General features: G+C 43.2%; 2 protein-coding genes across 9 annotated transcripts in view; both read left to right on the top strand.

The window, feature by feature from the left end:
* The window catches only part of LOC142559951 (uncharacterized), a 205,669-nt gene extending 202,344 nt beyond the window's left edge, over window positions 1-3,325 (top strand). For all 5 annotated transcript variants that reach the window (XM_075671655.1, XM_075671657.1, XM_075671653.1 and 2 more), the window contains 2 exons: window positions 1,927-1,994; window positions 2,938-3,325. The gene's annotated coding sequence lies outside the window, so the exon portion shown is untranslated. The remainder of the gene's footprint in view (window positions 1-1,926; window positions 1,995-2,937) is intronic.
* A 6,439-nt stretch (window positions 3,326-9,764) lies between these two features.
* LOC142559936 (uncharacterized) overlaps window positions 9,765-27,685 on the top strand; it is a 32,059-nt gene continuing 14,138 nt past the window's right edge. Inside the window, exons 1-2 of one of the 4 annotated variants that reach the window (XM_075671635.1) lie at window positions 9,765-10,196; window positions 18,726-19,020. In XM_075671635.1, the coding sequence (XP_075527750.1) occupies window positions 18,829-19,020 (192 nt within the window). In that variant the 5' untranslated portion in view covers window positions 9,765-10,196; window positions 18,726-18,828. Of the gene's footprint in view, window positions 10,197-10,394; window positions 10,414-14,541; window positions 17,988-18,725; window positions 19,021-22,924; window positions 23,015-27,685 lie in introns of those variants that run through there. The other 3 variants (XM_075671637.1, XM_075671636.1, XR_012823262.1) reach the window with 3 other exon arrangements.

Raw genomic sequence — 27,685 nt, 5'->3', positions numbered from 1 at the left:
GCTGAATGCTTTTCAAAAAGAAAACACCGTAAAACAAGCGCTGGTGATAAACAAGAAGACAACACGTCTGCGTCTTTATTTTTCAGCTAATTTCATGCTCTTTATCTTCGCTATGTGTTAGTTATGACCATCTATCATCATCACTACTATATGTCGTAGCTATGTGTCAGTCATATTCTTTTTTTTTTTTATACGCTGTTTTTTCAAACCATGGATGCCCCAACTTTAGCTCTGCTCTGTATTGATGTCTACGGCTGGAGATATGTCCACTTCACCTTTAACAAGTCCTAGCTTGCTTTTTTTTTCCTGCACCGGTACGCTGACACTACCTAAAAGCCCAAGCCGATTGCGGTGCTGTTATGTCACGTTACAGTTGCTTTCCGACGTATTAATAACGGCGCTCCTCTCTCTGGCGACATACTGCTTCCATCTGCCACGTCCCTTCGGAGGGTCTGCAATGGCTTGCTTATATGAAGAAATAGCGAAATGATGATTTGTCTTTCGTTCGTTTTCTCAAAATAAAATTTAACCACTTAATCCGAATTGCATGTGTTCAGATGCAGGTTTAACAAGCGTGTGCTTTCTACACAACCGCGCTATAGGAATTTTAATCAAAGTTGTGTCATTAAAAAAATAGTGGCACGTAGGTGACTGATAGTCGTAAATTTTTTTTATTTAGGCCTCTATATTTTATAAAACTTACAAAACATAGGAAGGGCTAAAAAAAAGTTTAGAAGCTATGTTTACATCTCTCAAGCTCCGCAACGAAGTCCCATGTTGCAGTTATATGTCGGCTGCTTCTCATACAGCCTTCAAAACGCATAAAGACATGTCAAATTAGTATCTTGTTTGAGCTAGTTGGTCATTCATGTCGAAGGGGAACAAGTAGGGCAAAACGGTGATGGCGTACGCATTGTTACTGCGTTCCTATCTTCGTCGTTTTGCGCCTTTCGTTCCCATTAGACATGTCTAATTACTGCTTAGGTACAAAAGTTATACCTCGGTTTCGTGACTCTTCGTAAAGCTATGCGCATAATAATGGGGTAATGTCAAATTTATCTGCATTAAGTTCTCTGGGAGTTGCAGTTTACGAAAGCGTAATAGTTTCTTCTTCATTTTTTTTGTTGTCATTTTTGCAAATTTGCTACGAGGCACCTTGCACGAGTCATTACTGGTAGCCGCGCGGGTTATAAACTTACATTAACCATGCGCAATGCGTAGCAATAAACCTATCAAGTGAAATCTGGTTATCGTTTCTTTTTTTTCATATATGTACGGATATCTCCGGATCTCGTATCCCACTGCGTCTGAGCAGACGATGCAGAACGACATTACAACGTCGCCAAATTCTGAAATGGGTCATCAAAGGCGGCATCTGTGTCCCAGAACTCCATGTGCCGTGTCGGGAAATTGTTGACACAAAGATCAGAGGCAACATCAGATAGCGTTACTTCCTGTGGCTGCTGTTGTCATCGTTGTATCAAGCTTTCCAACTCCAATTTTTATAGACATTGTCGAGAGGTCCTTGCCAGATCGCGATTTATTAGTGGATAGTACGTTACTAGCACTTATGACAGGTACTTATTACCAAAATACCGCTACGAGGCTGAGTGCTCGGCGAGTTAGTAGATGAGCAACTAAAACGAGAACGAGCGAAAGCAGCGCACACAGAAGATACAAGAACTACAGGGACGAATGCTGGACTTGTTTAGTCTAGCATTCGGGCCTGTGCCATCATTGTTTTTTGACCATGGTGTCTTTCGCTGTTTCTCGTGTTAGTTTATTGAAATGCTGCTGGGCGCGAGTTCCGGGCACGAAGAAATCTTCCCTACCTGTAGCACTTTCGCCACTCGTAAGCAGTCTGTATGTTCAACAAAACTGATAACTATAGGAGATTAAAACCGTTTATTTATTTTCTCTTTGCAGCAGTTGCCAGCCGTCCTAGTGTGTAAATGTTGAACTGATGCTCGTGCTACTCACGGCTTCTGTCCTAGGTAAGCATTCCATCTTCTATAGCGAGACTTTCGTCGCTGTGTGTGGCTGCTCTCGGAATGAAGCGGTGATTAATTGTAAACGAAGACATTGTCAAACACGTCTTGCAGGACAGGCGCACTTTGTTGTATTCCGAATGCCTTACTCTGTCCGTTTACTTCACACTATTACATTTTCCCCGGGCATTTAGCAAGTATCCTAAGCCACACTTCATTACAAATATATTTAATGTATTTTTAATTTAAAGCGTATAGATATCTACGGGACAGTCAGTGCCGGAAGACTCATCATGCTTTACATTGGCTGGAGCCAGATTTGTGCGTCTCAAATCAGGGTGGTTGTAATAGTAAACAGTCCTGGTCAGAGATCACAGGTTAAGGAAAGGCAAGCTCATGTTACTGACAGAAGCAAGATCTATGTTTTTCTTAGTATATCTTGAATGCGAAGACAAAAACGTGAGAATCAGCAAATAAAAAAAGAACACATCGAAATTGTACAACCTATGTGAACTTTATAACAATGCGGTATCGGTGATAAGCGCGACATTAGATGGACGCTTGTTCGAATGTCTGGTTTAATGTGGAACGAACGAATGTTGATAGTAGGTGGAAAATGCCATGCCAGCGACTGGGAAAGTTATGAATACAGGACTGGTTATACCTGTACCTAGTTTCAGTGAATAAAAAAAATTACTGAAAGAAACAGGGATGTGTAGCCTTTCGACAGGAGACGACGGAAGGGAAGTGTTAGCATCTTTTAGCTGATATTTTTTTATTTCTAAACCATAAAGATCACTAGGAGAATCTGGGTAGTTTCAAAAGCAAGAATTAGGTTGCTTTGAAGACCATCATAAATAGCGCAGGCATTCACCGAACGAATATAGCCAGCTGGCATGGAGTGTTTAGTACTAATGTACGTTTTTTTTTCTCTCTCTCTCTCTTTCAGATGAAACTTTTAACACTGACATCTGAATTTGTGCTGCTGCCTTTCAAGAGCCGACAAGCACTGCACCTCTAATCACTAAAAAATTAAAAGGCAATGAGATTTAAAACAGCATTCCATTCTCGTTCGTCGTGTAATGTGCAGGACGAACATCAGGGTTGTGCACTAACCTCTCTAATGGTGCTGTAACTTTTTCGAATTGCATGTACATATTTCCCACGACACGGCGACGCATCTCAGGGTGCAATTATGAAAACGACACAAGTGCCTTAGGAGGGGGAGTCAAGAGAAAGCGCGGGCGATATGAAAGAAGAAACAAAATACTTTCACGTGAGCATACTTAGAGATGGTATTCTTTGTACACTTTGTTAATAAATCTGTTCACGTCTTACGTGTGTCGTCCACTGTCTTTGTTTTATATGGAGCCCGATGATCTCTCTTTCTCACTCTCTCTCTCTCTCTCTCTCAGCATCAATAAATTATGGGATTTTACGTGCCAAAACCACTTTCTGATTATGAGTATCATAAGAAGCCAACAAACACTGACACCAAGGACAACATAGGGGAAATTACTTGTGCTTAATAAATGAAATCTTGATTTGAAATCCTTTATTTGAAATATGAAATCTTTAAAAAAATCTTTATTTCATTTATTAAGCACAAGTAATTTCCCCTATGTTGTCCTTGCTGTCAGTGTTTGTTGGCCTCTTATGATATGACTAATAAAAATCGAGACCCTCGGTTAACCACCTCTCTTCTCGTTTATTACAAAAAGAGGGTCTCGAATCCGGCAACATTGATGCCTTCAGGTAGCATGTGTGGGTTTATTGACCAGTTGCCTTCACCTACAGTGCACTAGAAAATATTCTAGTTCACTGTACCTTCACCCAAAAAGATCACGTTCTCGTGACGCCTGCGGCAAAAAGGGCGTTCCACGTCCGCCGCCAAGGTCTTTGAGCGGTGGCGCTGGCTTACACTCCCAGGGTTCTACTAGTACACATAAATACCCAAGAAAGTGGATGGGGAAACAGCGCCGCGGCAGCTCAATCGGTAGAGCATCGCACGCGAAATGCGAAGGTTGTGGGTTCGGTTCCCACCTGCGGCAAGTTGTTTTTTCATCCACTTTAATTTCCATTAGTTTATCGTTTCTTTATTTCATTTATTAAGCACAAGTAATTTCCCCTATGTTGTCCTTGGTGTCAGTGTTTGTTGGCTTCTTATGATATGACTAATAAAAATCGAGACCCTCGGTTAACCCCCTCTCTTCTCTGATTATGAGGCACGACGTAGTGGGGGACTCCGGAAATTTGGACCACCTGTGGTTCTTCAACGTGCACCTAAATGTAAGTACACGAGTACTTTCGCTCCCATCGAGATGCGGCCGTCATGGCCGGGGTTTCAATCCCGCGATCCCGTTTAGCAGCCCAACACCATAGGAACCACGGCGGGTGCGAAGCATTCTTGCCGAGTTCAACCGTTTCCTGTGACAGGTATGTGACCGTTTTACAAATCCGACCCTGAAGCGTGGCTAACGCCACAATAAGCAAACCCCGTGTAGATGCCCTTAGCAACATTAGGCACTTCTGACCGTATTCTTTAGGACAGTGCATTCCTGTAGTAGAAGATACCAATAAATAGTTTATTTCTTGGCCAACAGGTTGTGCTACATTCTGCACACACAGGGCCCTAGCGAAAATAGACAGTACTGAGCGTATTCTTTAGGAAAGTGCATTACAGTAGCAGAAAATACGAATAAATAGTTTATTTCAGGTGCAACAATTAACGCTACAATCTCCAAACCTCATATGCAGGGCCCAGCGAAAATAGGTACTACTGAGCATAGAGTTTCTCACTACATTACCTAGAGGGAAATCTGGCGCTGCTGCGCTGTGGTATGTAAAGCCCCTTTAGTGGTATGCATGGGAATGCCGGTATATTGTGGATTCGGATTGGCATCGTTCTCGTAGAGACAGGACACCTTGAAGACGCGCTTGGCAAGTACCGTTCCGTCTGTCACAATGATTCATTTTCTACTAGAACAGCACGTGAAAAGCTGTTTTAGCTTTATTATTACGCGAAAACATGTTTTGTTTAACTATGAGAACTTGTTATAGCGTGTACGATTATATCTTACGTAAAAAGTATCAGCGGGCCGCTAAAGTTGGAGAACAGACGACAAGGTTCGCGCTCGCTTTGAAACAGTTGGTCGTCTGTTCTTGCTTTTCTTTGCTTGGTCATGTATTGTGGGTGAGTAAAGATGTAATATGCGTGAATGGAAGCATTTTATGAAGATTTTACTTTGAGAACGCGTTATTTGCGTAGCCATATCAACGTTTCAGACGAAGCCTCTTACAACACTCCTAGCCACTACGAAGCCTCTACAACACTCCGAAGCCTCTACAACACTCCCTTCTAGCCACCCTAGCACGGCGCCAGATTTCCCTCTAGGTGTCTAAGTTGTTCTTTATTCTATGGTGTTATAGTGAGAAACTCTATGGTTCACGTTATTATAGTGAACTAGAAGGGGGTAGTGGGGTCAGGGAGAGCCCGTGGGTGTGGCATCTCACGTCGACGCCGCCAGATGGCGCCACTAGAGCATGGGCTGTACGGAACGCGAAACTCTGAGCATTTTCCAGGTAGAGAAAGCCGTGTGCGCTTGGTATCACGCCGAAAAAAGAAAGCGCGCAGCTCCGTAGCATGTTTTCTGAAAACTTCCTCTGAAATTAAGACAAGGCGCAGAGAAAGGTGGAAAGACGGACGTTTTTCGAGCTTGCGTGAAAATAAAGCCGACCCAACGAGTGCAGACTAACGGCCGCACAACGATGCGACTGATTTCTAAACTAAAAGCTCGCGAAAACCGTAGAAGAGGTAAATATGTGAATGGGTAAATTGCCTAATTCATTTGCCATTAACAATTTTTATACAGGTCAGGACCCAATCGCATTCACAAGTTCGAGTGAGCCAAGCAATCGCGGCGCGTGTGCTAACACATTCGGAACAGAGGTCAGATATGATGAGGTTTTATTCCTTTAACTGCGATTTTGTTTACGAAAGCATATATCCACTGAAAGCTAGGGAGTTAATCCTATGGTGATGCCACTATTATGCGGACTCGTAGTGGTTACCAGGGATAGCGAAATTTCGCAACACAGCAAAATAAAGAGAACTCGTGGTGGCCACAAACAACTCTTTAGTGGTACAAAAGATGGGCAGCTACTCCTTTCTCAAAGTGCATGGCTGCTACGAAAGAGGCACTATGAGGAACGACTTATCTTCGCGTGCAATTTCTTTTTACGACGCGTTCCTGTCGCGATTGGTTGATCCCTTTTACATAGAAGTGCAGCCTGGTCAGCACATAGAACTTGGTCAACTCTGTTGTGAGCGCATCCTAGTGCTGGCTGCAGCCTAAGGCATAGCCGAAGTTCTCCTTCACTAGCAACATTACATCCACTATGCTGTCACTGCAGAGTTTCTCTGGGCTGAAGAACATGCACAGTGAAGATGTCCTCCAACTTCTTCACTGCCCTGAAAAGCTCCAGCGAAGGATATAACAACCCTCCCTTGTCGCATGTCACAGCGAACTCAGAGTTTCTGCTTTCCGTATTGGGGTTTCCAAAAGAAAGGCCTTGCAAGACATGCAGTAATAACACTTCAGAAACTTTCGAGCACCATACCCTGCCATGTAATGTATTAGACGGTCGTCGCTCTTCTGCTCCACCAACTCTCTGTGCTCAGCAGGAATACTACGAGGCATGCGCTCGGCTGAAGGTTTCCTTCCTCAATGAGATGGTCGATTGCAGCAGCCCTGGCTTATTGTGCTGGAGCATCTTGCGCACTCAGGAGAGAACTCATTTCTCCACTAGCTCCATTAAGGTCAGCATTGCCTGAGCGTACTATTTTCGCAAAAGTTATAAAAGGATAGGCAAGTAACGACAATTAGAAACTGCGTTGGTGTTGGGTGGACATTAGACCCACATGATTGCCTGACTATAGCGAAAAAGTTTTCCAGCGAATCCTGGCTTAACCTGGATGTCATAATATACCTAAATCCCTGGCTGACACGATAATCCAGCAGTGATAATGTGCTGGATATCGTCACCTTTAGGCCATCTGCAGTAGGATCGCTTAAAAATCCACCTATTATTTTAGCGTGTTTCGCACACAAACCGCACATGTTTCGTCGAGTTTTTTGTCTTGGCGGTGCAAGTTGCGTTCCCAAATTCGCCGTGTTTATTCGTCTTTTGATGCGGTGAACAACGGCTAGCTGCTTTTCTTTTTTGCACTTATATCCTGTTTCACAGCCGGGAGCGAAGCAGTGTCGTTGCCGTTGACGTTTCGACCTTCCTACTTCTCACGTGTTCGGCCGACTGCGCGCGAAACGGACTCGAACGGTAGGTTGAAACACCAAAAAGCAGTCAACTTCGCGAATCAAGCCCGCACGAAGAAGCGCGCGAAGCACATTATTCTATGGCGAAGCAGCGGAGGAGGCCCCGCCACAGAACACCTATACAAACTTAGAGAAGGGAAACTGTACCTTCCACAGTGCTACGGAAATAAGCGTAGCGGTGGCGTCGTGAACTAAAGTATGTGACCACGGGTGGCGCTGTACAACAGGAAACGGAAATGGGGTTTTGCACAGTATGATCGCTTTACCTACTGGGTTCTGGCTGATGCGCATCGATCGTGCTCCCGCCAGTTAGGTTGCTGTGTGGCAAACGTAGTGCCTACATATATAGCCAGAAACACAGTAAAGCCGCAGAACACCTGGTAAAGCGTGTGCAAAACCCCTTTTTCGATGGATGGATGGATGATTGTGGCTCAACCCTTTGAATCGGGCGGCGGCGGCGCGCGCCACCTAGCCTTTAATGGTTCTATATGCATGCATACCTATGTATTTACTCCTTTACTTTTGCGTTGATATTGTCCACCAATTAGATAGCCTCCGTTTAGTTATTTCTACCTGTTCAAAGTCTATTCTACTTTCACTGTCTTTAAAACCCAAGGCTTTGAATAGTTCCCCGTTAGATTCAACCGTTTTCCCCCGTTTCCTGTTGTACAGCGCCACCTGTGGTCGCATACTTTAGTTCACGACGCCACCGCTACGCTTATTTCCGTAGCACTGTGGAAGGTACAGTTTCCCTTCTTGAAGTTTGTACAGGCCCCGCACACTCTCAAGTTCAACAAATGGCCACAGAGGGCGAAAAATCAATCGAGGCGCGTTTCAGCGTAAGCGCGAAAGTGGAGCTACTGTAATTTGGTCGAATACATTAATTTGTGCTTTCTCTGCTAGGGGCGCTGAACATGCTGAATTTTTTACTTTACACAAACCATTGACATAAACAATCGAGGTGTCTAAGGATGCTTTTTACCTCAGGCAACTAGGCAGTTGATTTTTTTTTAATTTGATTGTTGAAGCTGCTTTTTAGTCATAGCGTCAAGGTTTTTGTGCTTGATTAACCACCGACAGCCTATTGGTATCGATGTGTTTCCTGGCCGTTGGCGTTCGAATACTACGGCGGTAAAACATTTTCGAAAGCATGCTGGTTTCGTCTGCGAGTCACTACATAGACTTGCTGTAAAGAGGTCTACTCTTGGCAAAAAATAGTGCCTCATTTTGTTTAGGCGTTGATTATCATAATGAATGCGGCGGAGGTTGAGGGAGTACGCTTGAAGGTACGTTTTTATGCCGTTGATCTCCATAACACCGTAAGTACGCAAACCGATGTCACAGAACACTCGATGCATCACTGTGTGTTCTCCGTCATCGCTTGTTTGCTGTACGCCTACTAATTCTTCATTTCTTCTTCAAGTGTTGTATCCTCCTTTTGTCCTTGTTCTCTTGTGCTCACTTACAGTATGTCGTTCCGTCAGCTGTAATGCGCATTTGCAAAACCAATACGTTTGATAAGACGCAGTGGTTATCATAATTTCACTACACATGTATTAAGCTGGCACATATGGTTCAGATACAGATACCTGTATGCGGACTTGCACGACGTTGATGCGGAGATTAGGATAATTATGACACCCGTAAGGAAGAGGCAGCTGACGGCCGTAAGCTGTTGCGTTCTTTCCGCCAAACTACCCGGCCTGGTAGTGCTGTAAAGATGCTGTATAAAAGTGACACGCGGTGACAGGGAAATTATTATACTTAGCAGCCGACCATACGTTTTGTAGCTTAGGTCTTCTTGTGCGTTTGTGCTACCCTTATTAATGAGCCATTTCTTGACTATGTAAACGCGTTTGTGTGGATGCGTAGACGTGTGCTTTTTGTTGTACTTGTAAAATGCAAATAAAATATTTTCAGGCTTACTCAATCTTTGGTGTCGTGTGCGTTTATTCCAGTCTAGGCCATCGTGCCACCTGGAAACCGCATTCTGTCAGTAGCCCTACACGAAATGCAACAGCTGGAGCGTGGCGGCACAACTCGGGGTAACGGCGGCGTAATAAACGAAAAACCGCTCGGGATGCCCTTAAAAGTCAGTTGAGAGTGTGCCTTAACTCGATATGACTCAGCGCGACATGTATTCTGCTGCACCTCGATCGTGTTCCCGCCAGTTTGGTTGCTGTGTGGCAAACGTAGCGCCTACTTATATATGTAGGCGTTACGTTTGCCACACAGCAATTAAACTCGCGGGAGCACGATCAAGGCGCAGCAGCCAGAAACCCAGTAAAGCCACAGAACACCTGGTAAACTGTGCAAAACCCCGTTTCCGTTTCCTGTTGTACAGCGCCACCCGTGGTCGCATACTTTAGTTCATGACGCCACCGCTACGCTTATTTCCGTAGCACTGTGGAAGGTACAGTTTCCCTTCTCTAAGTTTGTATAGGTGTTCTGTGGTTTGTATAGGTGTTCTGTGGCCTCGCTGCTATGCATAGGGCGCTCCGGCTCCTGAGCCCACTACCCCCTTCTAGAACACCATAACGTTATGTTGTCATATGTTGTTGCTAGTGCACGTGTGCTACGTGCTGGGTTCTTTATTCTATGGTGCTGGTTTAACCTATGATGGGCAAAAAGTGTTTCGTTCCGTGTTGCACGGCCGGGTACAAGTCGTGTCGGGAGAAGTACTCGTTTTGTGCCCCGAAAGACGACGTGCGTCATAAACTTTGGCAACATGCCATACCGCGGAAAGATCTCCTGATTCAAGCAACTGACAGTGTTTGCGAGAGACATTCCGAGCCGCATTTCTTGACTAAGGCGTGGACTGCTGAGTACAACAGCCATGTACTGATGAGCGTACCATTACGAGCATCACTGTCGCGTGAGTCTGGTGCCACAATATTTCCAGATTGCCCGACCTACCTCTCAACAAGATCAAATAGGAAGCGGCCCGCTGAAAGGCAGCTATTGGCGCCAGCAAAATATGTTGGACTGTATAGTAGCGGATATCAGTGAGCTAGAATAAAGATGTGAGATAATTGTTTTAGGAGACATGAATGCGCATGTTGAAGATATGGATGGGTACACAGACTTCACAGGTAACATGCTGCTGGATATGTATGAGAGGCATAACTTAGTTGTCTGTTACTATGTATGAGAGGCATAACTTAGTTGTATGTTACTCTACTGAGAAGTGTGACGGGATCATAACATGGGAAATAGGGGGTCGACACTCGACAATAGATTATGCGTTAATGTTACATAGGATGTACGATAGATTAGGAGCCATGATTGTAGATGAACAGGTCTCCAGAAGTATAGGTACCGACCACAAACGTATCAAGTTGAGTTTTAAGAGGGAAACTAAAGCACGAACGAGGGGTGAGGAACAGCTAGATGGCATTTTTTACTCAGAAGAGCAAGTGGAAATAGCGGCCAAACAAATTGAAGAGGAAATATCAGAGGGTACTGAAACCCAAAATTAACGAGACTATTTGAGCGTGAGCTAGGTAAGGTGCGAGTGAGGAGAACAGGGCAAGGGATACAAAACCTCAAGAGCTGGTGGGATGAACAGGTTAAGAAGGCCATAAAGAAATGTCAGGAAGCTTCCGGAGAACACAGGCATTCCAAAAGTAAGGGAGAACCTGAAGCACAAGTAGATAGAAAATGGGAAAACTACATAAAATGCAGAAGGGAAGCATCCTATTTGATGAGCGAGAAAATTAAGACAAGAGGGTCCCAAGGCTGTCAGAAGTAAGCAATAAAAAAGATAATCAGGCAGCTAGGAAATTCTGGCAACATCTGAAATCCTTGGGTAATAGGACAAGCCTAGAGCAGAGATATAGTAACAGCTCAAGGTATTCGGTTAGGAGGAGAGGAGGCAATGGAGCATATAGGAACCATGATGAGGGAAAAATTTAAAGAACAGAAATGGTACATGCAGTATGTCGGAGAGGGATAGCTCGGTCAATCCATTGCTTTTGCTTGGACAAAGAGAGTGGGAAAGGGCCGAGAAGAGGGTACCAAGTAGCACATCGGCAGGCCTGGATGGTATTCCAATTATGTTAATAAAGAAATTGGGCCCGAAATCTAAGAAAGCATTAAGGGAGGTGGTAAGCAAATTGTTAATGGATAGTAAAGCACCTGACGAATGGAGGCTAAGTAGGATGAGAATGGTATATAAGGGAAAGGGGGACAAAGATGACATAAATAACTACCAGCCTATTGCAGTGACGTCAGTGGTTTACAGGGTGGTTATGCAGATTATAAAGGACATACTGCAGGCATGGGTAGAGAGCGAGGGGGTGCTTGGAGAGCTACAAAATGGGTTCCGGAAGCATAGGAGGCTAGAAGACAATCTGTTCTCACTGACACAGTACATTGAAATAGCTCAAAAGGAACACAAACTCCCATGGCTGGCTTTCTTGGGATATCAAGGGAGCCTATGACAGTGTACTTCAAGAGGGCTTGTGGGGCATTCTGGAAACTTTAGGAGTGCAAGATGGAATTACCAGTTTCTTAAAAGATATGTATAAATGTAACCGGGTGATTATACAAGGGTAAACGCAGGTTTTGCAGCCTGTAATGATTCGGCGAGGGCTTAGGCAACGTTTAACGCTAGAACGTTATCTAGTGAGGCGAGTCTAGCAGTGCTGTTGGAGGAATTAGAGGGCAGTAAATGGGATATAATAGGGCTCAGTGAAGTTAGGAGGCCAAAAGAAGCATATACAGTGCTAAAAAGCAGGCACGTCCTGTGCTACCGGGGCTTTGCGGAGAGACGAGAACTAGGAGTCGGATTCCTGATTAATAAGAACATAGCTGGTGACATACAGGAATTCTATAGCATTAATAAGAGGGTGGCAGGTCTTGTTGTGAAACTTCATAAGAGGTACCAAATGAAGGTTGTACAGGTCTAAGCCCCTACATCCAGTCATGATGACCAGGAAGTCGAAAGCTTCTATGAAGACGTGGAATCGGCGATGGGTAAAGGCAAAACAAAATACAGTATACTGATGGGCGACTTCTATGCCAAGGTAGGCGAGAAGCAGGCTGGAGACAAGGCAGTGGGGGAATATGGCATAGGCACTAGGAATAGCAGGGGAGAGTTATTAGTAGAGTTTGCAGAACAGAATAATATGCGGATAATGAATACCTTCTTCCGCAAGCGAGATAGCCGAAAGTGGACGTGGAGGAGCCCGAACGGCGAGACTAGAAATGAAATAGACTTCATACTCTGCGCTAACCCTGGCATCATACAAGATGTGGATGTGCTCAGCAAGGTGCGCTGCAGTGACTATAGGATGCTAAGAACTCGAATTAGCCTAGACATGAAGAGGGAATGGAAGCAATTGGTACATAAGAAGTCGATCAATGAGTTAGCGGTAAGAGGGAGAATAGAGGAATTCCAGATCAAGCTACAGAACAGGTATTCGGCTTTAACTCAGGAAGAGGATCTTAGTGTTGAAGCAATGAGTGACAATCTTGTGGGCATCATTAAGGAGTGTGCAATAGAAGTCGCTAGTAACTCCGTTAGACAGGATACCAGTAAGCTATCGCAGGAGACGAAAGATCTGATCAAGAAACGCCAATGTATGAAAGCCTCTAACCCTACAGCTAGAATAGAACTGGCAGAACTTTCTAAGTTAATCAACAAGCGTAAGACAGCGGACATCAGAAACTATAATATGGATAGAATTGAACAGGCTCTCGGGAACGGAGGAAGCTTAAAAACAGTGAAGAAGAAACTAGGAATAGGCAAGAATCAGACGTGTGCGTTAAGAGACAAAGCCGGCAATATCATTACTATTATCGATGAGATAGTTCAAGTGGCTGAGGAGTTCTATAGAGATTTATACAGTACCAGTGGCACTCACGACGATAATGGAAGAGAGAATAGTCTAGAGAAATGCGGAATCCCACAGGTAACACCAGAAAAAGTAAAAAAAGCCTTGGGAGCTATGCAAAGGGGGAAGGCAGCTGGGGAGGATCAGGTAACAGCAGATTTGTTGAAGGATGGTGGGCAGATTGTTCTAGAGAAACTGGCCAACCTGTATACGCAATGCCTCATGACTTCGAGCATACCGGAATCTTGGAAAAACGTTAACATAATCCTAATCCATAAGAAAGGGGACGCCAAAGACTTGAAAAATTATAGACCGATCAGTTTACTGTCCGTTGCCTACAAAGTATTTACTAAGGTAATTGCAAATAGAATCAGGAACACCTTAGACTTCAGTCAACCAAAGGACCAGGCAGGATTCCGTAAAGGCTACTCAACAATAGACCATATTCACACTATCAATCAGGTGATAGAAAAATGTGCGGAATATAACCAACCTTTATATATAGCTTTCATTGATTATGAGAAAGCGTTTGATTCAGTCGAAACCTCAGCAGTCATGGAGGCATTGCAGAATCAGGGTGTAGACGAGCCGTATGTAAAAATACTGAAAGATATATATAGCGGCTCTACAGCCACCGTAGTCCTCCATAAAGAAAGCAACAAAATCCCAATAAAGAAAGGCGTCAGGCAGGGAGATACAATCTCTCCGATGCTATTCACAGCGTGTTTACAGGAGGTATTCAGAGACCTGGATTGGGAAGAATTGGGGATAAGAGTTAATGGAGAATACCTTAGCAACTTGCGATTCGCTGATGATATTGCCTTGCTTTGTAACTCGGGGGACCAACTGCAATGCATGCTAACTGACCTGGAGAGGCAAAGCCGAAGGGTGGGTCTAAAAATTAATCTGCAGAAAACTAAAATAATGTTTAACAGTCTCGGAAGGAAACAACAGCTTACAATAGGTAATGAGGCACTGGAAGTGGTAAGGGAATACATCTACTTAGGACAGGTAGTGACTGCGTATCCGGATCATGAGACTGAAATAATCAGAAGAATAAGAATGGGCTGGGGTGCGTTTGGCAGGCATTCTCAGATCATGAACAGCAGGTTGCCATTATCCCTCAAGAGAAAAGTTTATAACAGCTGTGTGTTACCGGTACTCACGTACGGGGCAGAAACCTGGAGGCTTACGAAAAGGGTTCTACTTAAATTGAGGACGACGCAACGAGCTATGGAAAGAAGAATGATAGGTGTAACGTTAAGGGATAAGAAAAGAGCAGATTGGGTGAGGGACAAACGCGAGTTAATGATATCTTAGTTGAAATCAAGAAAAAGAAATGGGGGGGGGGGCATGGGCAGGACACGTAATGAGGAGGGAAGATAACCGATGGTCATTAAGAGTTACGGAATGGATTCCAAGGGAAGGAAAGCGTAGCAGAGGGCGGCAGAAAGTTAGGTGGGCGGATGAGATTAAGAAGTTTGCAGGGACAACATGGCCACAATTAGTACATGACCGGGGTAGTTGGAGAAGTATGGGAGAGGCCTTTGCCCTGCAGTGGGCATAACCAGGCTGATGATGATGATGCAGGGGTGTCCATTGTCACCTCTGTTGTTTATGCTTTACCTACAAGGATTAGAGGCCAAAATACAACAAAGCGGACTCGGCTTCAACCTATCATTTTCCAAACAAGTAAAATTGATCGAACAGTCATTACCAGGACTGATGTATGTGGATGATATTGTATTAATGGCTGACAATACAGAAGAACTGCAGGGATTGATGGACATATGTGGTACAGAAGGAGACAGATTAGGCTTGTATTTTACCAAAAGAAAATGAGCAGTCATGATTTTTAATGATAGCATTTGCGGCGAGCATAGGATACAGGAGGCCACGCTCGAGATAGTCGATAAGTACAAGAATCTCGGGGTGTGGATAAATAATGGAATTGAGTATCTGACAGAGTACGAAAAATATGTAACGACTGAAGGTAACAGAAGTGCAGCGATTATGAAGAGTAGGGTACTGTGGAACTACAATAGGTACGAGGTAGTACAAGGGATATGGAAGGGGGTAATGGTTCCGTACCTGACTTTTGCCAAGGCAGTTCTATGTATGAGAGCAGAGACCCGGGTACAGTTGTGAACTAGGCAACGTGGTGTGGGTAGGCTCGCTCTGGGAGCACATGGCAAGACACCAAACCTTGGGGTGCAGGGGGATCTGGGATGGTCTTCTTTCAAGGGCAGAAAGGCCAGTAGAAAGATAGCATTTGAGGAGCAATTGAGAAAAGTGAAGGAAATGCGGTGGGCTAGGAAGGTTTTCAGTTACTTATACACAAGGAATGTTGACACAAGGTGGAGGAAACGAACTAGAAAATTGTGAAGGAAATACTTGGGCAGCAGTGGGGAGACAGGTAAGGAATCATCTGTCAAGGAAAAGGTTAAGGAGACAGAGAGGCGTATGTGGAAAACAGAGATGCAAACCAAATCGGCATTAGAGACATACAGGACGTTTAAGCAAGAAATAGTCAGAAAATATTTACGAAAACTCTAAGGGAAGCTCATTGTTGTTTGAGGCTAGGACAGGTGTACTGCAGACTAAAATTTACTGAGCCAGATACCAGGAGATAGACTTGTTGTGCTGGGCATATGGAGAGGAGGAGGAAATGGCTGAACACTTGATACTTATAAATGACTTCACCCTGCAGTTGAATGTAACAGGGAACTATTCAAAGTTTTGGGTTTTAAAAACAGTGAAGGTAAAATAAACTTTGAACAGGTAGAAATAACTAAAGGGAGGCTATCTGATTGGTGGAGAATATCAATGCACAAGTAAAGGAATAAGTACATAGATATACATGCATATAGCACCATTGAAGGCTAGGTGGCGCGCGCCGCCGCCACCCGATTCAAAGGGTTGAGCCTCATTCATCCATCCACCCAAAAAGAAAAGGCGCCCCATCTAGTGTCAGCAGTAACAACAACCTGCTGAACCGTGACCTGAGTTGCGATGAAACGTCTGCAGTTGGGATAGGCATCAACATTGAGTCTGCGAAAACAGAGCCAGGATCAGTGGAAATCCAGGAGTGGGACGGCACTGTCACCAAAGCTGCATGTTCGCCTTTGGAAAGCTTGTGGGACGACGTACCACATTCATTTCTGCCTTCCGATTCACGGGGACAACATATACGTGAGCTTGACAGGGTGAAGAGCATCGACATCGAGTCAGTGAAAACGCAGTCAGGACCAGAGGAAATGCCAGAGGAGGACGCCACTGCCACAAAAGCTCCTTGTTTGCAGTTCGGAAGCTTGTACGGTGACGTACCACTTTGATTTGTACCATCTGATTCATGGGGACACCATATACTTGAGCTTGATGGTGGGAAGAGCGTCGACATGGAGTTTGCAAAAAACACACTCGGGACAAGAAAAAATTCAGGAAGAGAATGCCACTGCTACAAAAGCTGCTTGTTCACCGTTCGAAAGCTTGTGTGGCGACATACCACAGTCATTTCTGCCTTCTGATTCGTGGGGACACCATATGCTCGAGCTTGACGGGGTGAAAAGCGTCTTATCTTCACAAATAAAATGTGCGAAGAAACTTGATTATGCCTCGTCAGATAAATCCTCGGTACTACGTGCCACTACGACATTTGTCAACCCCAGGATTGTCGAAATCGATGAAAGAATGAATGCAAAGGGGGTGTTAATGGGTCAGTCCGTTCCCTTGTGAAGGCTGCAATACGAGGGTTCTTTGGCTACTACGGAAGAAGTCAGAGCATTCCTCAAGCATGTGGTCGAAATCAGTATCTGCAGTGGTGGGCCCAGCTCTCTCAAATCCCAACACATTGAGCCAAAAAGTGCATATATTGATATTTGCCACAAATGGTGCCACAAAATATGCTCCATGATCCTCAGTGGGTATTCCCCGTCATGTGAAAAGTGCCGCAATCTCTCGAACACGCTGCAAACCAGAAAAAGGAGGATGGAAGAAATGCCACTCAAAGCCAGGCCGTCTTCGTCTTCCTTCTTCACAGGGAAAAAATGTCAATGTTGAAGCACCACGCCGCACAAATTATGCTTTGAAAAGGTCGAAAAATCGTCTGCTAAGGCGATTCACTGGACTTCTAAATGTGGTCAAACAAGCACATAATCGACTGCAGCTGCTGTCAGAAGGAATTGAGAGCATTCTGAGCAGGCTAGACTTCCCTGTGACACAGCTGACTGTGGTCAAGGAGTGCATTGTAGCTGCCAAAGTGGCGGAAAAAAAAAAAAAAAACCCGGTGGTATATGGAAGAATGGCTACTGATGTGTCTCCTGCTACATATCCGCAGCCCATCAGCATGCTCTTTCCTCAGAGGCCACAATTTTCTACCTATTCCTTGTGCAACAACTGTGTCGAAATACTTAAGCATGGTGTGTGTTAAGTGCGGCTTCGACACAAGGTTCTTTGCTCCATTCAAGAAGAAAATGGCAACAAAAGACAAGTTTCAATGACATGGCATACTTTTTTATGAAGAGATGAAAGAGGAAAGAAATGAGGGCATATGCTGAGTCAATGACCTACAGTGGCTTCAGTGACTTTGGGGACTCTGCAACTATGAGCGATGACCTTGTAGACCACGGGCTGGTTTTCACTTTCCATTCCTTTGACCATTATTCCCAGGCTATTGCTGTTTTCGCAAGTAAAGGACCGACGAACGGAACAATCCTTGTGCAGCTTATCTCGAAGGCTATTTTTTGCTTGAGGAGGCTGGTGCTTTCGTGGATGCAATTGTATGTATTGGTGCTAGCACCAATCGTCTCGTGGAAAGCATTCGCAGTAAGGTGAGCATTGCAGCATACTAAGCACTTTATGCATCCTGTTGATGATAAGCAAAACATTTTTGTTTTTTCTGATGCACCCCATCTGATGTTTGCTACGCTGCACTGGGGAAGGTAACAGGTTAAAGTTTCTTAGAAAGACGGAACGGTATTTCCGTCATGGGCATTTTATTCTCGAATGTGCTAAATCAACAACAATGATAAACGTGATTGCCATTATAGGCACTGTTATTATGGGGCGCTTGTCAAAATTATATTTGTATTTTCTAATGTCTGAATGTGCAACACGAGTGAATTTCATATATATGGTGTTTTTTTGCCGCAACTAACTAAAGAAAATAGCCTGTAGCAGATAGCACTATTATGGCCCTTGAGCTGAATTACTTGATGAGGTGGCCATTACTCCGAGAAATCAAATGTTTAGGTGAATAATTAACACAATTATGCTAATTAATGTTTTAAATAAATATTATATGGCACATATATTAATCTATGAATTGTAGCTAGTGAGTTCACTAGGCATATCCACTTAGAGCGAATTCTCAGGACTGCGCCAGTTTCGAGATATTAATTTTCAAAGTGTCTGACGAAAGCACTGATGTTCCAGTGATGTTTGCTACACCGTTCTGGAATTTTTTGTTGAGTGCAAGCATGTGCCCTGTAGTATGAACCACACGCTGAGTGGACAGCACTGACAACAACGCGTTCACCTAGCGTTTCGAATATCCAAATTCATTGCAGCGCTTCATGACTGCTGGAGGCACTCCCTGCAACCTCTTGGCTGTACCTGACTGTAGCCACTGGTTGAGCACGCAAGCAGAATCGGCCTAACACACGTGGCACCATGGCTGACATATTCAAGGGCAAACCTGTATTCAAGAAGAACGGCAAGTCGTTTCCGGCCAACCAGACGCTCTACGACAAGCAGCTCATCTGCCTCTACTTTGCCGTGCAGTGGTTTCCACCGTGCCGGATGTTCACACCCGTCCTGGCCAACGTCTACGAGGATGCAAAGAAGGATAACCTGATCATCGAGGTAAACGCACTCGTGCTATAGGCTTATCATATTCAGTGAGCCGTGTGAAGTCAGTGGACAGTCAAGCGGCGCTGGCTAAATGTGCAGTGTTCAGGACCCCAGGACCCGTATTCACATACACACGCATGCACGCACGGGCACAATCACACACACACATATTTTGCTATTCGAAATTTACTCTTTAAATTCGCTGCAAACAAAACCAGTGCGACATCATTCCACAGGAATCTTGCTTCACCGGTTGAATGGATGGCTGGGTTTTACGAGCGACCACTTTCAAATGAACTTGCCGCGAAGGCTTATCGTGTTCCACTGCCATGCACGAGGTGAAGGGTTCGGGTGCAGGTTACTGTGGATGCATTTTGATGGGGGCGGAGTACAACAGTGCTTGTATACTTAAATAAAGGGGCACAAGGAGCACATTGCATGGTGCGAGACTTGGCTAATGAAGCTTAATATTAATAAATGTAAGGCAATGAGAGTTACTCGCCGTACGTCTCACGATACACCATGTACTTATTCTCTTAATAATATTCCCCTAAATCAGGTTTACACTTACAAATACCTTGATATTTATATTTCTCAGAACTTTTCCTGGCAAACTCATGTTGGTCACATAACTAGCAATACTAATCGTACTCTTGGTTATATCAAACGTAATCTTAGTCTAGCTCCCACCAACATAAAACTCTTGCTTTATAAAACACTAGTTAAGCCGAAGCTTGAACATGCATTTCATTTGCATCTTCCATTTGGGATGCTCATGTCAGTTCACTTAACCTCAGCATCGAAGCCATTCAGAACCGTGCAGCACGTTTTATTTTATCTAACTATTCGCATACAGCAAGTGTCGCTTCAATGAAATTCAACCTTGATTTGCCTAACCTGTCACTTCGTTCGGGACCTTAAACGCAACAATTTTTCTGATTTAAATGGAAGCATCCTGCAGTGATATTTTGAAGCAGTGAGAATGCTGAAATGAGCATGCATAAATCTGCATGTTATTGTTCGCATCACCGCGGCATCCAATCTTCCAGTCTTTGTGAGTTTCTGACAAATACTTCAACGAGAAAAGCGAGAGAGTCATCAGGAAACCGCTTCTCCACCAACAAAAGCATTTTAGGTCAATGTCTCATACAAAAAATTTACATAGGAAAAACGCGATATGGGATGCCATATTTTACAATGACACATTGAGAGCATGCTTTTTTTCATGTCATGCATTAACAAGTAAGGCAAGAGAAGGCTATAACAAAGAGGCACAAATGCGCCCGACTAGTGGTGTATTAGCAGTCGTCCCCAAACACCACTGCAAGCCAGGTGCGCCATTGTCTATCGGAATTTCAAACATGTCTGCGTTTCGCTATGATGGATTAATTATCCACTGCGCATTATATGAAATTTCACTTCTGCTCTTATTTGTTCGGGTGATTTGGTACCCCATGAAAGCGATTTTAATGAATTTAGCATGGGAATTAACCGTGATTACTTTTGTGACTATCTTACCGTTTTTATGGACTGATCCCAAAGGTAGTGCAGTGTAACACTGCGTTAATAAGCACTGTGGTACGGTACCACCGTGTGGTGGTACCTGGGTGTAAGGAGAACATTCTCACATTCTTCCCTCGTGGCAGCTAGCGTTTTGAGATGCTCTTGTTGAGACACTGCATCTGCTCGAAGACGCAGAATCTGTCGTTTGAGAGCCTGCGCTTCTGGTCGCAGACGCTACGCAGGTTTCTGAACTGGTCTTTGAGGAAGCAGCACCAGGTGGCTATGGTTAAGACACTATGGTAAGAGGAGCGCCACTCATAAAGCCTCGTGCAACATAGTGCCACCAATAACCACCTATGCTAAACGCATTCTTGAATAGCAACCAAGATTGGTTGTTCATAAATTTTTTTAGCAATTTGCATATATATGTAGTTCACACGTGTAAATAAACTCAGTTCAGAATTAACCTCTGCTGACTTGTTCGTGGATATATATATACACAGTCGTAATCAAACTTAATAAGAGGTATAGTTTAAAGGTAGTACAAGCCTACCCCAACATCCAGTCATGATGATGATAAAGTAGATCAGTTTTATGAAGATGTTTAATTAGCGATGAGATTAGTGCAAATTCGGTATACCGTAGTAATGGGCGACTTCAATGCAAAAGTGTAGAAAAAGCAGGTGGGTGAACAAACAATTGGCAATTATAGCATCGATCCTAGGAACGATCCTACAGGAGAAATGCTGGTATAATTCGCAGAAAGGAATAAGCTGAGAATAATGAACACCTTTTTCAGGAAGCGTAGCAACAGAAAGTGGACCTGGAAAAGCCCTAATGGTGAAACAAGAAATGAAATTGATTTCATACTTTCTGTCGATCCCAGCATAGTGCAGGATGTAGAAGTGATAGGTAGAGTAAAGTGCAGTCATCATAGGTTAGTGAAGCCTAGGATTCACCTCAATTTGAAGAGAGAAAGTAAAATTGGTGAAGAAGAAACAGGTCAACTTAGAGGCAGTAAGGGTGAAAGCAGACAAATTCAGGCTGGTACTTGCAAACTGATATGCAGCCTTAGAACAGAGAGATGACGATACCATAGAGGTAATGAATGAAACCGTAACTAGGCTGGCTTCAGAGGCAGCAATTGAAGCGGGAGGCAAGGCATTAAGGCAACCAGTAGGCAAGCTCTCCCATGTAACAAAGGACCTAATAAAAAAACAACAAAGAATGAAAGTGTCCAACTCAAGAGATGAGATAGAATTTGCGGAACTGTCAACACTGATCAACAAGGTGAAAATAAGTGATATTCGAAATTATAATGTGAGAAAGACTGAAGAAGCCATAAAAAACAAACGCAGCCAGAATTCAGTGGGAAGGAAACTTGGCATAGGACAAACCAAGGTGATGCACTGAAAGATATGCAGGGTAATATCATCGGCAATCTCGAAGGTATAGTAAAAGCAGCAGAAGAATTCTACGCTGACCTGTACAGTACCCAGAGGACTCAGGATAACTCCATTCGTAACAGTAACGGACAGGATACAGAAACTCCTCCTAGAGGAATAAGAAATAAATACTTGAAATACTTAATAAATAAATACTAAGAAATACTTGATCGAAAAATTCGAATCAGAATAGGGTTGTGCATTTTATTTCACATTGTTATGACTATAACAAAAGCATAACACTCATTAAACTTGACCTCTCACTACAGGCCTTGCATGATCGCCGTGATATAGCCCTCCTATCATTATTTCATACATATGTTCATAATACAACGCCATCAGTTCTGTCTCTTGAAACTCCTTATTACAGGTCACACCAACTGTACAATCAGTTCAATTTCATGTGCATTTATGGAAAGACTAATTCATTTAACTGCTCTGATCTTCCAAGTGCCTTTTGCATTTGGAACAATCTTCCTAACGACATCGCTTATGAGAGTGACCAGGAAAATTTCTGGCATCTTCTAACAACGCATTTTTCAAACTCTACATAACCTAACGTGTTATTTTTTCTTGAGTTTCTGGTTATTATTGTGCTACTATTCCTTAACTACTGTTTTGTTATAGCCAAATATGTCCCGTTCGCTCTGTAATTATATTGATAATATTTTACTTTGTGAAAGTTTCTTGTTCACTGACCTCTCACATTCAAAAGCATTCGGTTTGTCCTTTGCATAATTTTGACACCACATTACTGTATGTTAGCGTATCTCATACACTTTTTTTTGTATATGGATTCAAACATGTATTGTAATTACTGTATTTACTCGCTTAATGATCACACTTTTTTGTAAAAAAAAATTGACGCAAATTCAGGGATGCGATCATTACCGGGTTAAATTTCCCGCGAGTAGAAAAAAAAGTTATTTTTCATCCCTGTGTTTGCTGCGGGATGACAGCAGGTCAACAGATAGGCGGCTGCTGCTGTGTGTAGTGTGGGACACCAAAACAAAAATGGCGGCGGGTGGAGCAAGACGAACGTAATTTTTTTTGTTCACGTGAGTACATTACGTGCATTGCAACAGTTTCTTCCGTATCAGTAATGAATAATATCGTTAATATTGGCAAGTTTGCGGCAATTACCTCGACATGTCCACTTTGAGGGCCAGAAACATATGGGCGTACTTAGCTGCCAGTGACATAGAAACACATGGCCGGCATGCTGCGGAAACTGCGGCATTTGTCTTCACTACTGTCCTAATACGGCACGTTTCCGCTAAGGGTGGGCGAATATCTTAGGTGTGTTACAAGCGTCGGTGTATGAATAGGGTACACTTCTAACGTAACAGTGTAAACGTAGCTACTATCGTTGCCGCTCGCGATTTGTTGCGTGCCCACGAGTGCAGATAAGAATCAAAAGGCGCCTTTTTTGTTGCTGTTGACCACAACCATTATAAAGCCTACACATAATAAAGGCAAGTTTGGTAGTACCTCTTTTTGTCATGGAAGTGCAGAAAGTGATGAAAGTAATGAAATGGGGCATCTACTTAAGAATGTTTGGTGCGTGCAGACCGCTTGGTTTGTCTTGAAGAGTCATTCGCGTAGCATTCAACAGATGGTAAGCACGATCGATATAAGCTAGACTTGGCACACTATATATCACTGCGGCAAGTTCGGGGTGCGATCATTACACGGGAAATAAGAAATACAGTAAACTCTCAGTTGTATGAACGTCGGTTTATCGAACATTTCAGAATAACGAACTTTTTAAAAATCCCCGGCACTTTTCTTATAGATTCTATGCAAAAATGTTTCACTTAAACGAATTTCGGAACAGTCAATATTTCAGTTTAACAAACTCGCTCAGAGGACCAAGGCTTATTTTTATGATCAGAACCGATGCCCGCCCTCATCAAACCGCCGCTGCAGCGGCAATGTAACGTCGCTGGCGCTACAGCACCCTTGGGGCAAAGCGGCGGCGCGGAAGAAGAACGGCAACGAGGCATGGCCTCCGAGATCGTCCGCACAGAACGAGCATGTAATCTCTGAGGCCATGAACAAAGTAACATCGCTGGCGCTTACAACGCAGCCAGAGCAAAGCGGCGATCTGTCACACCCCAAACCACGTGGCGTGTTTTTTTCCGACCGGCTAGTCGTGGCATGGTCGTCGTCTCTTTCTTTCGAAGAAAGGAAGAAAGGCAACTGCCGAGCCGGTTTCAAGCCCTATAACTCTAGCTGAGGTTGTAGGGTACATTGGAAAGTTGAGAGACTGTGTTTCAACAGCAAGCTGTGCCAGAAGAAGTGTACAAAAACATTGACTTTTTGGACCGTTTTGTTACTTCCTGTGCTTTAAAAGTACAAGTGCAGAAGAAGATTACATATTTTTTTTCTAAGTGAGAAAGGCAGCATTATAACCTTGTACTTGTTGATATGTACAAATTCCATTTCACACATTTCTAAGACTACGGATGCCATGTCTTTTGCTCCATGAATTGCACTTCAAACTTTTGACTTTGTATGCCATGTCTTATGTTGGTCTAGTGAATGTTCAGTTTAGTGAACTTTCAGTTAAGTGAACTATTTCCTTCGGTCCCTTGAAGTTCACTCAAGTGAGAGTTCACTGTATTGAATTTTGATGACAAAATTCAGGGGTGCGATCATTATGCGAGTAAATACGGTATTGATAATCTTTGAATGTACTCCCCCCCTTTACACAATACCTCTAGGGGCCTGTAAGGTATCTTTAAATAAATAAATAACTAGCGATGAGGTCAGAAGGGCTTTGCAAGACATGAAACTGGAAAGAGCGGCACATCCATGTGATTAATCAGGTTATCGAGAAATCCGTAGAGTACAATAAGCCTCTCTATATGGCTTTCATAGATTATGAAAAGGCATTTGATTCAATAGAGATACCAGCAATCATAGAAGCATTACGTAATCAAGGAGTACAGGCCACTTAGGTAAATATTTTGGAAAATGTCTCTGGATATTCCACGGCTACCTTAATTCTCCTCAACAAAAGTAGGAAGATACCTATAAAGAAAGGGGTCAGACAAGGAGACACAATCTCTCCAATGCTATTCACTGTGTGCTTGGAAGAAGTATTCAAGCTATTAAACTAAGAAGGCTTAGGAGTAAGGATCAACGACGAATATCTCGGCAAGCTTTAATTTGCAGATGACATCGTCCTGTTCAGCAACACTGGGGAAGAGTTACAAAAGATGATTGAGTTCCTGAACAGAGAGAGTTTAAGAGTAGGGTTGAAGATTAATATGCAGAAGACAAAGATAATGACAAATAAATGGGCAAGGGAACAAGTTTTCAGGATCGCCATTCAGCCTCTAGAGTCTGTGAAGGAGTATGTTTACCTAGATCAATTACTCACAGGGGACCCTGATCATGAGAAGGAAATTTACAGAAGAATACAAATGGGTTGAACTGCATATGGCAGACATTGTCAGCTCCTGAATAGAAGCTTACCATTATAATTGAGAAGGAAGGTATACAATCTGTGCATTTTACCGGTGCTGACATTATGGGGCAGAGACTTGGAGAATGACAAAGAAGCTTGAGAACAAGTTAAGGACCACACGAAGAGCGATGGAACGAAGAGTGCTAGGCATAACTTTAAGAGACAGAAAGAGAGTGGTTTGGATCAGAGAGCAAACGGGTATAGACAGTATTCTAATTGACATTCAGAGAAAGAAATGGTGCTGGGCAGGTCATGTAATGTGTAGATAAAATAACTGGTGGGTCATTAAGTTCACGGAATGGGTGGGAAGTGCAGTCGAGAATGGGAGAAGAGTAGGTGGGACGATGAAATTAGGAAATTCGCGGGCGCTAGTTCGAATTGGTTGGCACAGGAGAGGGGTAATTGGAGATCGCAGGGAGAGGCCTTCACCCTGCAGTGGACATAAAATAGGCTGATGGTGGTGGTGGTGGTGATGATGATCATTGTAATAAATGATAACCTTAAAACGTTCTCGTCAGGTGGTGTGAACAACAATTCTAAGGTTCTTAATGACACTTAAAGTATGCAGCTCCAGAATTCTCTCTCTTGAAACTGACCTGTATTCCTGATGATTGGAATGTGGGAAAAGGTATTCCTTTTTTTTTCTACATCGGTGACATTCTCATAATTCTCATATTAATTATCAACTCGTATAGGTTGCCAGTGTACCATGCAGAATCATGGAACATGCCATTTGCTGTCATACAGCTAACTTCCTACAAGATAATCTATTTTTTTAGAAGGCTTAACACAGTTTGCGATAAACATCGTGTGAAACGTACAGTGGCGCACTGAACGATCTCTCTCTCTCTCTCATATATATATATATATATATATATATATATATATATATATATATATATATATAGTCATATCATAAGAAGCCAACAAACACTGACACCAAGGACAACATAGGGGAAATTACTTGTGCTTAGTAAATGAAATAAAGAAACGATAAGTTAATGGAAATTAAAGTGGATGAAAAGAAACTTGCCGGAGGTGGGAACCGAACCCAGAACCTTCGCAAGGTTATACACTGTGAAGTACAATCAACATAAATGACTTGCTATATATACAAGAAAAATAGACAGGAGTTGTGTTTAACCTTGGAGAATTTTAATCCAAATTTAGAGCGAAGCTGTTTCTTCCGAACAGTTTCAATGAAAGCTTCAGTTTCCTGTAATTATATCGCATAGTTTCAAAAGTTGCCCATATAAGACTGTTCCGCTTGAAACCTTGCCTGCATATAGTGCTTTGGAGGTCTTGCTGGAATTTTTTTAGAAAGCCAGTAATTCAGTCGCAGTCATGTTACGTCACTATAAGATTTACCATTTGCACTCCCTTCCTGCCTGCTCTTCTCCCCCACCTCCCCCCTCGCACACTCAAGTTTCCCAAGATTTGATATCGGTTGAGCTCACAGTTTTCCCATAATGGCGGGATAAATTCTCCTTTGTTTAGTAAAACACATTCATAAAGCTCCGGATTGCTTGCTTGCGTAATTTACTGCAAATATCCTAATTAGTCCTCTGTCTTTTAAATTTCCATATATTGTGTCCACACCGCGCCCTTTAATTTTGCCAAATATAAACATGTGTCTTGTTTAGTTCAGTGAGGACATCACTTAAAGCAAGTGGGAACACCTTATGATGCAGGAAAAATAGGGGGTAAGAAATAACGGTTTAGTCATTATCTGCAATGCTTATGGCTAAACCAGGAACATAAAAATTTTTGTCGCATATTGCGCTTACTATGACCCCTCTCCCCTTTCCACAAAATATAAAAATGTTGTAACCAATAGCTATGTCGAGACACTGGTAAGCATAATGCAAAGTGGCCATATCACACGCTCTAACATTTGAATATAGATATTTTTTTTTTCTTTAAAAGTGTGTGTTTGCTCGAACTTCATTTAACTTCTTGCAGCATACCGCCAATTATCGCTATGTTTTGGCTTTGTGGCATTTATAGTTCTGTCAGGGCAGTGGGCTCAATTCTGCCTCACTCGTTACACAGGCTCACAACACATTAGAGTGCTTGCATACATAATTTATTGTGGGAGTTCCATTTACTCATCTATCTTTATCTTTACCTGTACATCAAACATTACCTGGTCCTCTGTTCCACAATCTAGAAAGAAGCTGCTTCCTTTAGTTCAGCGGGGAGACAGGTGAACCCAATATATCACGCATGAAAAAAAAAAAGAGAGGGTTCAATA

This window comes from Dermacentor variabilis, chromosome 10 (genome assembly GCF_050947875.1).
Source record: "Dermacentor variabilis isolate Ectoservices chromosome 10, ASM5094787v1, whole genome shotgun sequence".
Lineage (NCBI taxonomy): Eukaryota > Metazoa > Arthropoda > Arachnida > Ixodida > Ixodidae > Dermacentor > Dermacentor variabilis.
Note: the sequence above shows the minus strand (reverse complement) of the source record. Positions and strands in the feature narration are given on the sequence as shown.